The following is a 14,933-nucleotide window of genomic DNA, read 5'->3' as shown; positions in this document are numbered from 1 at the left end:
TTCTGATGAAGTGGTCGGACTGGAACTGCTTGTTACCGCAGGGCCAGTGGAGCTTTCTGATGCAGTGGTCGGATTGGAGGTTGCTGTTATCACTGATTCAGTGGAGCTTTCTGATATAATGGAGGTGCTTGTTACACCTGAGCCAGTGGAGCTTTCTGATGAAGTGGTTGGACTGGAACTGCTTGTTACCGCTGGGCTAGTGGAGCTTTCTGATGCAGAGGTCAGATTGGAGGTTGCTGTTACCACTGATTCAGTGGAGCTTTCTGATATAATGGAGTTGCTTGTTACACCTGAGCCAGTGGAGCTTTCTGATGCAGTGGTCGGACTGGAACTGCTTGTTACCGCTGGGCTAGTGGAGCTTTCTGATGCAGTGGTCGTATTGGAGGTGCTTGTTACCGCAGGGCCAGTGGAGCTTTCTGATGCCGTGGTCGGATTGGAGGTTGCTGTTACCACTGCGCCAGTGGAGCTTTCTGATGCAGTGGTCGGATTGGAGGTGGCTGTTACCACTGAATCAGTGGAGCTTTCTGATATAGACGAGGTGCTTGTTACACCTGAGCCAGTGGAGCTTTCTGGTGTAGTGGTCGGATTGGAGGTGCTTGTTACCGCTAGACTAGTGGAGCTTTCTGATGCAGTAGTCGTATTGGAGGTGCTTGTTACCGCAGGGCCAGTGGAGCTTTCTGATGCAGTGGTCGTATTGGAGGTGCTTGTTACCGCTGGGGTAGTGGACCTTTCTGATGAAGTGGTCGGACTGGAGCTGCTTGTAAATGCTGGGCTAGTGGAGCTTTCTGAATCAGTGGTCGGACTGGAGCTGCTTGTTACCGCTGGGGTAGTGGTGCTTTCTGATGCAGTGGTCGGATTGGAGGTTGCTGTTACCACTGATTCAGTGGAGCTTTCTGATGAAGTGTTCCGACTGGAACTGCTTGTTACCGCTGGGCTAGTGGAGCTTTCTGATGCAGTGGTCGTATTGGAGGTGCTTGTTACCGCAGGGCCAGTGGAGCTTTCTGATGCAACGGTCAGACTGGAACTGCTTGTTTCCGCTGAGCTAGTGGAGCTTTCTGATGCAGTGGTCAGATTGGAGCTGCTTGTTACCGCTGGGGTAGTGGAGCTTTCTGAATCAGTGGTCGGATTGGAGCTGCTTGTTACCGCTGGGGTAGTGGAGCTTTCTGATGCAGTGGTCGTATTGGAGGTTGCTGTTACCACTGATTCAGTGGAGCTTTCTGATATAATGGAGGTGCTTGTTACACCTGAGCCAGTGGAGCTTTCTGATGAAGTGGTCGGACTGGAACTGCTTGTTACCGCTGGGCTAGTGGAGCTTTCTGATGCAGTGGTCGGACTGGAACTGCTTGTTACCGCTGGGCTAGTGGAGCTTTCTGATGCAGTGGTCGTATTGGAGGTGCTTGTTACCGCAGGGCCAGTGGACCTTTCTGATGCCGTGGTCGGATTGGAGGTTGCTGTTACCACTGATTCAGTGGAGCTTTCTGATATAATGGAGGTGCTTGTTACACCTGAGCCAGTGGAGCTTTCTGATGCAGTGGTCGGATTGGAGCTGCTTGTTACCGCTGGGGTAGTGGAGCTTTCTGATGAAGTGGTCGGATTCGAGGTTGCGGTTACCACTGATTCAGTGGAGCTTTCTGACATAATGGAGGTGCTTGTTACACCTGAGCCAGTGGAGCTTTCTGATGAAGTGGTCGGACTGGAAGTGCTTGTTACCGCAGGGCCAGTGGAGCTTTCTGATGCAGTGGTCGGATTGGAGGTTGCTGTTACCACTGATTCAGTGGAGCTTTCTGATATAATGGAGGTGCTTGTTACACCTGAGCCAGTTTTCTGATGCAGTGGTCGGATTGGAAGTGCTTCTTTCCACTGGGCTAGTGGTGGTTTCTGATTCAGTGGTCGGATTGGAGGTGCTTGGTACCGCAGGGCTAGTGGAGGTTTCTGATGCAGTGGTCAGATTCGAGGTGCTTGTTACCGCTGGGCTAGTGGAGGTTTCTGATGCAGTGGTCGGATTGGAGGTGCTTGTTACACCTGAGCCAGTGGAGCTTTCTGATGCATTGGTCAGATTGGAGGCGCTTGTTTCCGCTGGGCTAGTGGAGGTTTCTGATGCAGTGGTCGGATTGGAAGTGGCTGTTACCACTGAGTTGGTGGTGGTTTCTGGTGTAGTGGTAGTACTGATGCCTAGTAATAACAATAAAAGCATTATTAGCAGTAATAATCATAATTATTATTTTGTAAATGCTTTAGCCATTATGTGGAAATTGTTCCCAATCTCCCAACATGACACGTAAATATTATAAGCAGAGCGAGCCGGCATATCTTTAGTTCCAAATAATGATACTGTCAATGAAATGAATGTGCAATAACTGGTAATTAGGAAAAATGAAATGGGATTCCAATCAATTATTTTTGTTATTGGTATTTAAAATTTAGTTTTAAAAATTGTTAATCTGGATGATATTGGTACTCAAAGGGAAAAAAACATGAAATCATGTAGGAGCTTATTTTTATGTTATACATAGCTCATGGCTCCCATGAGCACTTTCAGCTAGATATGTTCTTGGAGTTCTGTGCTTTCTAAATGTGCATGGGCCTGATTTGGATTTGGACTATAACATGTAGGGAGAAGTAGTCTAAGCCTCCCTTTGTGCCAGAGCTGCTAATAGCAACCATGGGCCCCTGGAGAAATTTTCCACCTCTTTCCCCCCGCCATATGACTCCGATCCAAACCATTTGTCTGATTTTGTAATTTTACATTTGTACTTATATACCAATATAGGACACACTTTTAAAATCTAAGTGGGCTGTACTTCATAAAATCTTCATATCACAGTAAATCTTTAGTAAGTACATCAGTAAGAGATCCATTTACGTGTACCCTTGTACCTATAACTAGCACAAAAGCAGGGACAAATGTGTTATATAGTAGTGCTGGATGAGAAGTACTGGGATCATTAGGATTGATTTTGCTGACATATTTTGTAAAATGATTGTGCCATTTGTTATATAACAGGAAGCTTAATGTCTACAGTAGCAAAGTGGCATTTACAGAGGAATATTAGATGTCCCACCAATACAACTCACTGCCTGAACAGCGTTTTAAATATCTATATATCTAATAGCCAACTTGCCCCCTCCATGTGGATATCTAAATCCGCACATCGGGGGCACTTGGGGGGCAGGGAGATTTTCCTGCACATTTGGGGCAATCCCCAGATGTGCAGAAAAATCTGAAAAGTTGGAAAAAATGGGGGGATACTTAAATTCCCCTAAAAGTAAGAGTGCTCCCTGCGCGTGCCTTGGTGTTTAGTTATGCGGCCCAGTTCCAGAGTGTTTATTGAGATGTTTGCTTATGTTATTATAATTGTTACTTTTAAAATAAATTTAATATTAATCATTAAAGTATGGAATTGGAAACTTTTTAAAAAAATGATGTTTTATTGGTTTTGTCAAAACCGTTTTGACAACAAACAAGGTAAACAGAATAAGAAGCAAAAGGTGGGTGTGGCTGGATGACCACACTTCTGGTAACATGGGGGTGTGGCCTAATATGTTAATAAGCTGTGCTTTCAGGGTGTGGCCTAATATGTTAATGGGTTTCTGCTGTTGGGTGTGGCCTATTATGCTAATGACTTCCTGATGGGCTTTTTCTACAAAAAGAGCCCTGATTTTGGGGTTGGTGGCCAGTTTTCAAACATGTGCCATTATTTTCTGAGTTATGCCTGCCACAAACAGAGACCCTTAGCTTCCATTGCAGATTGCAATGGATGGTGATGGTTTGTTTCCCCTGGGCCAGGATTTTCCCATCTCCCATGTCTTTCCATTTTGGCTCTGGAACTCCCAGAATCACTCTGAAGCTGGTGGCCAATTCTGAGTCTCCTAGCTTTATTCTCTGATAAGTTATGCCTGACAGTGTGATGCAGTGGTTCAAGTGTCAGGCTAGGATCTGGAAAACCCAGGTTCAAATCCCCACTCTTCCATGATCAAACCCGGTTCTCCCAGATTAGAGTCCGCTCACTTGACTGTGGTAAGAAATATTAGAAATATAGAAGAAGGTTTGGGTTTAAAATGAACTAAAATAGTATACATATTTCTCTCTGCCCTTGCTAGGCCTGTTTGAATCAAAGCCCGTGATTCTTTTGCAAAGCCCTTTTTTCCCCAGAAGGATCTTTTTCTTGGTCACACATGCAAGGATGTAAAAACATTCCAAGGATGTAAAAACATTCCATTTCCCAGGAAAATCACTGATGTGGGACTTGCCAATACTCCAATTTCCTAGGCAATAAGGTATATGACCATTTGGAAAATTGGCAGACTCCAATCCATCTCTCTGATAACATCAGAGCAGTCTATTTCCCATGATTGGGAAACACCTGAAGTAAACCATGGCACTGTATTGACCTTATGGAATGTGAGTAAATGTTAACTGTGATACAATCGTCAAGGGACTTCTTTGATGTTGGGTATAAATACTGGTCAGAGCCCACAGACTTTAGCTGACTCCGAAAGGAGACAGCCAAGGGAGGCCTCTCGAGCGCATGCATGGGGTGGGGAAACTTTGCTGCATGTTTATTTTTCTGTGTGTATGCTATCAAATGTTTAGGAATTAGGACTCTGAATGTTTTTCTATAATAAAGATTGGTTTATTTTAGTGATTTCCAAGCTTGCACATCTGCCTTTGGTACGGGGCGACACTCAGGAGACATACACAAACTGAGGGGGGAGTGTGGGTGACATGGGTAAGCACGCTTTCACAGACAATGTGCAGACACACACCCACAACCCAAAAATCTCACAACACCTATCTCACAGGGTTGTTGAGGAGAGGAAAATTATGTAAGCTACTTTGGGTCCCCATGAGGGAGAAAGGTGCCCCTTGTGAGCCGCCTTGAGCCTTCGGGGAGGGTGGGATACAAATCCAAAGATAAATAAATAAATATAAATTAAATAAATAAATAACAGATGGACAGACAGGCCAATTCTTTTGTTACTTTACATTCATGATAACAGCAAGCTAAGTGATTTGTTTTGTTATGATATTTGGTTTGGATTGGGGTCATTTGGGGGAGCCCAGGTGGAATCTTTGTCTGGGGACTCATGGGGGCTCTCAGCAGCCCTCCCCTAGGTTGCCCAGTAACCTTCCATGGCAGATTGGGGATTCAAACCTGGGCCGCCTTGATCCTAGTCTGGCAATCTAATCACGACACCCAGGTTGCCAGCTCCAAGTTGGGAAATTCCTGAAGATTTTTTGGGGTGGGGTCTGAGGAGGAGAGGAACCTCAGCAGGATATATACCATACAGTTAGTCCCCAAAGAAGCCATTTTCTCCAGGGGAACTGATTTATGTAGTCTGGAGATTAGTTGTAAATTCCAGGACAACTCTAGGAAGCAACTGGAAGTTGGCAACCCTATTTTTCCATTCCCTTCATTTTTGGCATCATCCCAAAGATGGTGGTCAATTATGAGCCTCTTAGCTTTATTTCTTATTACTTATGCATGCCACAAATAGAGTATGTTAGCTTCCATTCCAAATATCATGGAGGGGAGGGTGGGGCATTCTGGAGATAATCTGGGCCAGTACATTCCAGTCCCCTTCATGGTTGGCCCAGCAACCCCCATGATCATCTTGAAGGTGGTGGCCAATTTTGAGGCCCCCAGCTTTATTTTCTAATGAGTTCTGCCTGTCACAGACAGACAGGCAAACACACCCCTCTTTCTTTATAGATAGCACCCAGTGAATGCTCACTGGCAATTTTTCATCCTTGCTCAGAGACTGTTAAGACCCATCAAAGAAGCCAGGAATTCTGGATCTGTTATAGGCATCAATAACCCCTTGACCAGTCCTTGCCAGTGCCGTTTGTCCCCCAACTGCTGACCCCCGTGGCAAAAGAAGAGTGTGGATGAGAAACATCCATAACCACACCAGCAAGCCATTTTGCAGGGAATTGGATTACAGCCCTCCTTCCCTCCAATCTCATAGTGACTCTTCAAACAAATGAATCGCTGACTATGGATCTAAAGTAAGCAGATCCTTTCCATGGATCCCAAGACACCAAGATTTATAATACTAAACACAACATGCACAGATTTTTACATGTCGGCAAGAGGCATATATTCCATTTCTTTTTTCCAGCAGCTTCTTCCCAGCAGACCTAGCTGTTAATGGCTGTGATCAGACATGCAGTTCGATCTGCTATTGCCCCACCTCTAATTGAGCCAGGTTATTTTGTAACAGAGAATCCTGACCAGACTCACCCCTTTTAGCACTCTTCAAAGCACTTTTATCCTGTTCTTGAGTGATCAGACGGCAGCAGCCAGGGAATCAGCCTGTCAGCCATTTTTAAGAGCGTCCTTTGAGCCTGCCTACAAGCACTGATGAGCCTGCTGGGATATGTAGTTCATGGGGCTGTCGATCATTATTGTTTAAAAGATTGTCCTCTGAGCATGTGCACAAGCGCTGATGAGGCTGTATGTAGTTCACTGCTGTCCTCCCTCTCTAAATTTTTCAATTAACCCCTTCCCCAAAGCACAGAAAAAAGCTGAAATACAGAGGTGACTTCCTTTGAAAGTTTTTATAAAGAAAACAAAGTTTTGAGAAGCCCCTGTGTGAGAGGGGGAGAGAGAGAGGTGCAAATATGCAGTTATGTGCACATTGCTAACTAGTAAAAAATGGTGGCTGGACAACAAGAGATCAGTCAGACCTGCCTGACAGCTTGGGTGTGCAACAGAGAGTGATCAGACAACAGGAAACACGTTTTGGAACCAGCTCAGGCCAACAGGACCAGACTTTCACAAGTATCAAAGAAACATGCAGTAAAGGGGGGGGCGGAATGGGACTCAAGGTGACTGAGGCATGACAGACAGATGTTGCTGTCTGATTGTGCATTTTAAATCCATAAGGGAATGACAATGGATCAGACTGCATATCTGATCACAGCCAATGTATCTTCCTACAGTATCCCTACAGGCTCTACTTCTGCCTTTTCTTGTATCCCGTAGTTTCCATATAACTTTCACTGGACATTAGCAAGCTGCGTGGCCTGTCCATTATTCCATGGAACAGATGTCAAATATCATGGGTCAATGGATCACAGAAGGGGACAAAGATAAGAACAGTCAAAAGAGCATTTGCTATTATGTATATATATAAGATATAACTCCAGCTAGAAACAGAAGGAGAAGTGAAAAAATGTATGATTAAATGGATGCAAAACTTTAAAGAACAGATACCTATGCATCAATGGGAACCATTACAGGAAAAAGGTTATCAAGTTTACAGCCAGCCAGACTTAAAGATAAAATTGGTATGAACTGTTTATTAGATGGCATATAACCCTAGAGAATATTGAGAAAACAAATAAAAACTGCGAAGAAAAATGCTGGAAATGTCAAGACATAGGTGGTCAACATGTAAAGAAGCAAAAGATATTGGAAGGAAATACATGGAAAAATGCAGAACATATTAAAGATTAAATTTCCTATGGAAGCCAAGAATATGTTATTAGGTATACTGCTTAACAAATTTACCAATTTTTTGTGAGAGATATTCAAATACATGGTGACAGCAGCTAGAATTATCTATACAGCAAAATGGAAAATGTATATCTGTCCACACTTAGAAGAATGGGGAAATAAATATCTGAATATTCAGTAATGGCGAAATTAAAACTTATTTGAGAAACAGGTCAATTATGAAATCTGAGGAGCGATGGAGTGTGTATTATGGAAGCAGGAGACAGATTTAGAATGAGAAGCAGTTTAAAATACTGTATACAAATGTATAGTAACGAAGAAGCAGCAGAATGAGAATCAGTTTTAAATGTAGCGTCCTGAATATAAATGTGTATAGGGAAATGGACACTGGGGAGAACATCTCTTTTAATTTTCTTATTATGAGATATATAATAGACTTTCCTTCTGTAATTAGCCCTTCCTGGCAACTAAGCCCCCTCCTCCCTACCTATATGTAATCGTTGAGGAAATTCTATTTAACTGTATCTGAAGAGGTGTGCTTGCACATGAAAGCTTATACCTTGAATAAAGTTCTGTTGGTCTTAAAGGGGCCACTGAGCTCAAACTTTGTTCTGCTGCTTCAGCCCACCTGAATCTGTCTTCTGTATTTTTGTTATATTATTTACTTGTTAAATGTAATAGCAAGTATGCAGAAGAGGCAAAAACATGTAATACTGAATAGGTTGCAATGACGAAACTAATAATGTAGCTGCAAAACAGACTAGTTATGAAGTTACCTGTCAGAAGTAAATATCATTGTACATTATAGCAAAGTTCCAAAAACATTTCAAGGTAATGAAGGGGACATTGGAAAGAAGTATATTCTGTCTTTTATATTTGATTATATATAATCTTCTATGATATATATACATATAATTATGTTAGGTAACCCTTTTTTCCCTTTCTGTATTTCCTTTATACTATTCCTTTGTCTTGTCTTGTCTTGTCTTGTCTTGTTTGTCTATCTGTCTGTCTCTCTCTCTCTCACACACACACACACACCCAAGTCGTTGTCAAGGATGTCATCTAAGATGGCATGTTAAAGGACTTGACCATTAGAAGAAGGCTCAGTGTTTGCATACTGTTGTCTTATTTTACACAATATGACAGACCTACCAACATAATTTCTGATAAACCATGCTAGCAGACAGCTGGAGATTTTCATTTGCAGCATGCTATAACCTTCTAAATGCCTCCCTGAGGGTGATAGGCATCCCACCCACTGCTGGTACAGCTAAAACATTAATGGTTGTGATTTCTGTTTCATAACCAGGGATAAAACCCAAAATTAAGTGTCCAACAAATATATATATATATATATTTTTTTTTATATATATATATATAAAATCCTTACCTGGCACTGTCATATGCACACACAATGCAAATGTAATCCATAATGCAGTCCTTGATATTCTACCCATCGTGGCAACACCAGGTCGTATGATGATCTGAGAATGCTCATCCCCCTTATATAGCTTCTGAAGAATTTGAAATAAGCCTGATTTGGTTCTCCTTCTCAAGCTGATACATTGCAACCTCTGCCTTTGACCAGAAGGTGTGGCCTCTCTAATTTATGTCGTAGACTTTGCGTGTGATGGAGTGTACACAAGCTGCAGGGCATGGAGAAGAGGATTAATATACCATACATTGTTTGTATACCTCATAATGGGCTCTGTATATGATTGTTTTTAGATGTGTTTTCATTGAAGGACAAGTGAGAATGATGAACGATACATGACGAAGCAACTGCAGTACCAATATTGTGCATTACCTACATATGTGGACAGTAGGTGGAGATCATTCAGGGTGACTAGTGGTTGACAAGAGAGAGGAAGGAGATCAACAGATACAAAGAGCACACCTAAACAGGTCTTCTCAGAAGTAAGTTTCGTGTTATTCCGGGGGGGGATTAACATCTACACAGAAGTAAGTATCATGTTATTCAACGGGGCTCATTCCCAGGAAAGTACCCTTAGGACTGCAGCCATGATGTACAAATAGAGAACCTCCAAGAACTCAGAGGGAAGGAGATCTGATCCCCCAACAGTGCAACTGTGCAAACAACATGGTAACTTTTTGCTCAGGTAGCTCTATAGAAGAAATGCCCTACAGTGATGCTTGTGGAGCAGGGTGCTGATCTACCCATGCACCTGAACAATTCAACTCTTGGGAGCAGAGAATTTTCCTTCTGCCTCTCAGTGATGAATTGGAGAGCATGTAGGGAGGCAGAGTTTGTCATCCTCCAGCCCTAGTTTCACCTCCATTCTAGGATTCTACCGACTTTGCAGCTTAAAGCGGCAATTTGTTAGAATTAGAGGAAGTTTTTCCCCATTGCTGATTAGTTACTCCCCACTCAGTGCTCTTCATTTCAAAGTGGCCGGAGTCTTTAAAAACTGCTGCTACCGTTGCTCCTTCTCTTCCTCAATATTGTTTCCACCTTCTTCCATCCAATGATGTGGACTGGGCCTGGGAGAAAAACACCGATAAGTGAGCGGGTAGTCGTAGGAAGAAGAAGCAGCAGCTACAGTTGCTCACTCGTCTTCTCTCTGGAAAAAGCCTGGCTTGAATAGGGTTCCCAACTCTGGCTTGGTAAATTCCTGGAGATTTGGGGGGGGGTGACTGGGGGGGTGGAAGTTTGGGGAGAGAGTTCAACAAGGATGTGATGTCCCATCTGAGGAAGAGAAGGAGAGTCAGTTTGGTGTAGTGGTTAAGTGCGCGGACTCTAATCTGGGAGAACCGGGTTTGATTCCCCACTCCTCCACTTGTACCTGGCTGGATGACCTTGGGCAAGCCGTTATTCTGATAAGAGCTGTTCTTGAAAAAGAGCAGTTTCTGTCAAGAGCTCTCTCAGCCCCAACTGCCTCACAGGGTGTCTGTTGTGGGGAGGGGAAGGGAAAGGAGTTTGTATGCCGCTCTGAGACTCCAAGTGAAGGGCGGGGTATAAATCCAATCTCTTCTCTTTTTCTTCTTCATCTGTGTCAAAGATCAGCTCCTCCATTCCCAAGAGATCACTTCCTCCCACCAAAATTTAATTTTCACATTTAAATATCCCACCTCATACCACTCTCTCCTGTCTTTTCCTCCCAATTTATATACCTTCTGGGCTTCTCTATGTATGTATTCTGTATTTCATACTAACCCTTTGTTACTAAATATTTGTGGTGATGATAACTGGCTGCTATCCAGTTATGTTTCACTTGGCCTAAACATCTCAAAATCCTCTTCATGTTTTTCTCAGTGATAAGGAGAAAAATCCACTCTGAGGACCCATAGGAGAACACCAGCCCTCTCTTTACCAATTGGTCTCTGACCTTCAGTGTCTTAATAGGAGATAAACAGGTTCTCCTAATTTGTATCCTGTGCCATAGGAGAAATGGAAGTCCTGAAGCATCCATCCTCTGTAGTCATTTGATGATTTTTTTTCCTGTGGTATACCATAGAGTCCACCTTCCAATGTTGCCATTTGTTTCAGAGGAACTGATCTCTGTAGCCTGAAGATCAGTGGTAATTCTGGGAGAAGACCAGGTCCCACCTTGAGGTTGGTAACGCTAGTCTTGAAGCAAGACACCATTACTCCTTGTCCACGGATAAGGAAATCCCTGGATTTACCTGGGAGGCATGGGGAAGCAGGGAGGAGGTCACCAACATACAGCCAGCTTCTCTCCACTGACTGAGCCATAGAGAGATGGGAAGAAGAGGAGGAATATGGTGGCTAAGAACGCCTCCTTCTTTGTTCTGAGACTTTGAGGGGCCTTGCAAAGTGACTGGGAGCCAGGCCAATTGAGGGACAGGATGTGAACACCAAAGAGCCTTATTCCCCTTCTGAATTCTCTGTGACACCCAGAAAACTCAAAGGTGCATAGGGTTGCCAACCCCCCCCCCGGTTTGACAGGGATCCCCTGCTTTTTTGGGGGGGTTCTACCTGCCACCAGCCAGCTGGCCAACAGGGGAAGCCCCGCCCCCAAGCTCCAACACCTGCAGCCACCCCTCTCCATTCTCCCTCCACTTAAAGGGGCTCCCTTTAAGTGCAGGGAGCTGGCGTTTCCCACACACTCGATCTCCAAGTGGAGATCCGGCGTGTGAAACCTTCTAGCTCCCTGCACTTACAGGAGCCCCTTTAAGTGCAGGGAGCTGGCATTTTCCCACAAGCCCATTGGGTGTGGGGGGTGGACGTCCCCAATGTGATGTCATCACGTCGGGATGCCCCGCCCCCTCCGGGACCACCCCCCAAAGTCCCCCGCTGGGGGCTAAAGTGGACTTGGCAACTCTAAGGGTGTGTGTGGGGGGGGTATTTCTTAGTTTGATATTTGTGAGGTGATGGATATCCCCAGCTAGTAATGTGGGAGGAGCTGGCTGTAAGTACCACCTAATCCTTTCCCTGCCTTCAATACTTTAATGGGGACCACTGAAGTCTTATTCCATGGCTTTCAAAAATCTGTAGCTGGCACTGAGAGAGAATACATAGACTTAGGCTAATAATAGCATGATCTGCCTAAGGTCACCTGGAGGGCAGATTCTCAATTAGCAAAATAGTACTGTCCTGGTTCATTGCCTTTATGAATCACTAGCATCCCAAATTAGTTTATATTTACTCATTAGGTGGTGGTTTTTAATGTCACACAATAAAAATTCTTCTTTCTGCAAACTGGAATGATACAAACCTGCCCAATGCTTATAGCACACTGATCAGAAATGCAAACTGAAACCGATGACTGAACAGGTCACCTGACTGTATATGTTCCAGTTATCTCTGTTGAGCATGTATAGCCCCTGTTTTCCGAACCAGTCCCTGCTAAATCACTGTCCCGATTCTGGCTTTTTAAAGAGGTACCTTGTAACAATTATGTTAGATTAAAGTATATTAAATTATGTCATTATCCAGGGTCTCCAGAAGTTAAATCTCTCCACAGGGTCTCTAGAAGTTCAATCTCTTGAGAAGGGGACGGACACCATTTGTCTCTAACACACGTCCATGAAAATCCATGGGCATGAACACTAAGGCCTCATGCAATGCACATCCTGCCATTTCACATACTATTGTTGCTGAGGTATATTTTGATCTACTGATAACAATATTGTAGGACAGTTGTCCGTCCCCCCCCCCCCCATATATCATTAAACCCTCTTGGCTTTTAAACAAATGCTGTACACAGCTTCTTGCAGATTAAATGAATGCAGAAGACAACAAAAGGAACAAAAAGTGGACTTGCAAGAACTCAATCAGGAGGGGAAATATTCATTTCCCCCACACACTCTGCCCCCCCTGATGTTTAGGGTTGCCAGCTCTGGGTTGGGAAATGCCTGGAGATTTGTGGGGTAGAGCCTGAAGAGGACAGGGTTGGGGGAGAGAAGGGACCTCAGCAGAGTACAATGCTATAGAATGCATTCTCCTAAGCAGCCATTTTCTCCAGAGGGACTAATCTCTATTTCTTGGAGACCCATTGTAATCCTGAGAGATCTGCAGGCCACACCTTGATGTTGACAATCCTACTTGATCCTCCATCTCTAGTTTTCCTCGCTTCCCCATCTCTGGATCTGTTTCGTTTCCCCCATCTACTTGCTCAACAACACAACTCCCTCACCTCACATAGAATATTCAATTGAATCTGAAGAATCATCTAGTGCCCTTTCTCAAGCACTGGGTGCCAGGTTAGTCATCCAGGGTTACGGGGAGGGCACTAAGCCCTTTGCTGGATTCTACTCTCCATGAGGCATGGACTTTGTTGGTTGCCTTAGCAACCTAAAATGGTGCCTAATATCTTGTTTTTTATTTAAGATTAAAATATTTATAATTATTTTAGGTCTTATTGTAATTCTTGGGCATCAAAGCAGTCAGTGAGTTTTCTCTGGGATATTTTCTCTCCCCATGTTTGAATTTTTTGCCATTTCTGCAAACTTGGCGGCGGGGGGAACCCCTCATGTTTACTGAAATCTCTGTCCTTACCCTGGGTGGACACATTGTATGGATATTTTGATCCACATGCTGGGATTATACATGGCTGTAAGATATACAGATACTGAGCAATGTGTGATGGTGGGCTGGAGTTATCCTTCGTACGAGAATAGGTATGTTACAAGTGTATTCCTACTTTGATTTATGAAATGTTGGAAGGTTTCACTGCAGAATGAAAATGATGAAGTTCATGAGTGTCTCTGCTAAGTCCTAGTGTTCCCCCTTCACCTGCGGAAGATGGCCCAGGTGCTTCCACTAACTTTCATTCTGCATGGCATACTGAACTGGGCTTCTGATTTATTGATATCTGTGGATGAAACTTCCTCTTTCACCTTCTTGTATTCTCCAGGGGCTTTCTAGAGGCTGTACTGTATCCTCCAAGGAAGGAATGGAAGGTTGTGTGCTCAAATATTTACTCTATTCAAAGAGAGCTCATGTCAAACTAAAAGCGAATTAAGGGTTAGGACACTTCCTCCAAAATAAAACCCCGTTGTTATTTGTACAGTACTTATTCATATGCCTAATATGTTTAGATAAAGGCCTTTGTTCTCTCTCCATTCCTATTTTTAAACATTATGTAACATAATATGTTGTGTTAACATCACCTGTGTTATCAATGTTTAAGAATATCTAGTAAATAGTTCTACTTAGGTAAACCTCCCTTAATCATCTTTGTGTAGCAGTTAATGAATGTAATAAATAGAGGATTGGTCCATCTGTAGTAGTTAATCATGATGGAAAAACCAAAGGTTTATGTTCAGAAGCACTATACACACCAGAATTCCTGTTAATTGGGGGGGCAATGACAGATGGAGATTTTAGTCTTCATGCTGTGCTCGTGGGTCTTCTGGGACATCTGATTGGGCACTGTGGGAAACTTGTTGATAGACTAGAGGGGACCATTAGGATATGATTCTGCAGAGCTCTCCCTCTCCTTATGTTCTCCAGTCGTATAATCTGAACTTTAAAACCCTCAACTGGGAGCAACCAAATAAAATATTACATGCTGTGAAGACCCTCATTCAGTGTGACAGCTGTCGTTTGGCATGCTTTAGCCCTCCAGAAAATGTTAAATTATGACTCAGAACATCTAGAAGAGCATGCGTTATCTAGAAATGCAATTGTAAGGTGTCGCATTTATGGCTAGCACCCCAGCTACCAAAATGTGTGGTCCCCCCCCCTTTCTATACTGTTCCATGTTCCACACTTTCAGGGGCAGCTTGTTATAGCATCATATTCCTCCTAACCACAGATGGCTAGTAATTTATGTTTTGGTAACATCAGTTTATGAACAACTTGAGACTGGTACAAGCCAAGTGTCAGTTCCTGGACGATGCTGGGAGTCGGGTGGCCTGTGGGACAAGTCCAGGGTGGCAGTTGGCACGGGTGAACAGGGGTCACCTCACATATTGTCGGCAGAGTTACTGCACTCTGTACCTGACAGTGGTCTTGGAGGACGGGTACAAGTGGATAAGGGC

The 14,933-nt window shown here is 43.7% G+C and overlaps 1 protein-coding gene across 1 annotated transcript in view; it reads right to left on the bottom strand.

Moving 5' to 3' along the window:
- The window catches only part of MUC22 (mucin 22), an 86,902-nt gene that overhangs the window by 61,391 nt on the left and 10,578 nt on the right, over positions 1-14,933 (bottom strand). Inside the window, exon 2 of the mRNA XM_015419427.1 lies at positions 291-524. Within this exon, the coding sequence (XP_015274913.1) occupies positions 291-524 (234 nt within the window). The remainder of the gene's footprint in view (positions 1-290; positions 525-14,933) is intronic.

The sequence above is a fragment of the Gekko japonicus genome, unplaced genomic scaffold, assembly GCF_001447785.1.
Source record: "Gekko japonicus isolate JY-2015 unplaced genomic scaffold, Gekko_japonicus_V1.1 scaffold554, whole genome shotgun sequence".
Classification (NCBI taxonomy): Eukaryota; Metazoa; Chordata; class Lepidosauria; order Squamata; family Gekkonidae; genus Gekko; species Gekko japonicus.
Note: the sequence above shows the minus strand (reverse complement) of the source record. Positions and strands in the feature narration are given on the sequence as shown.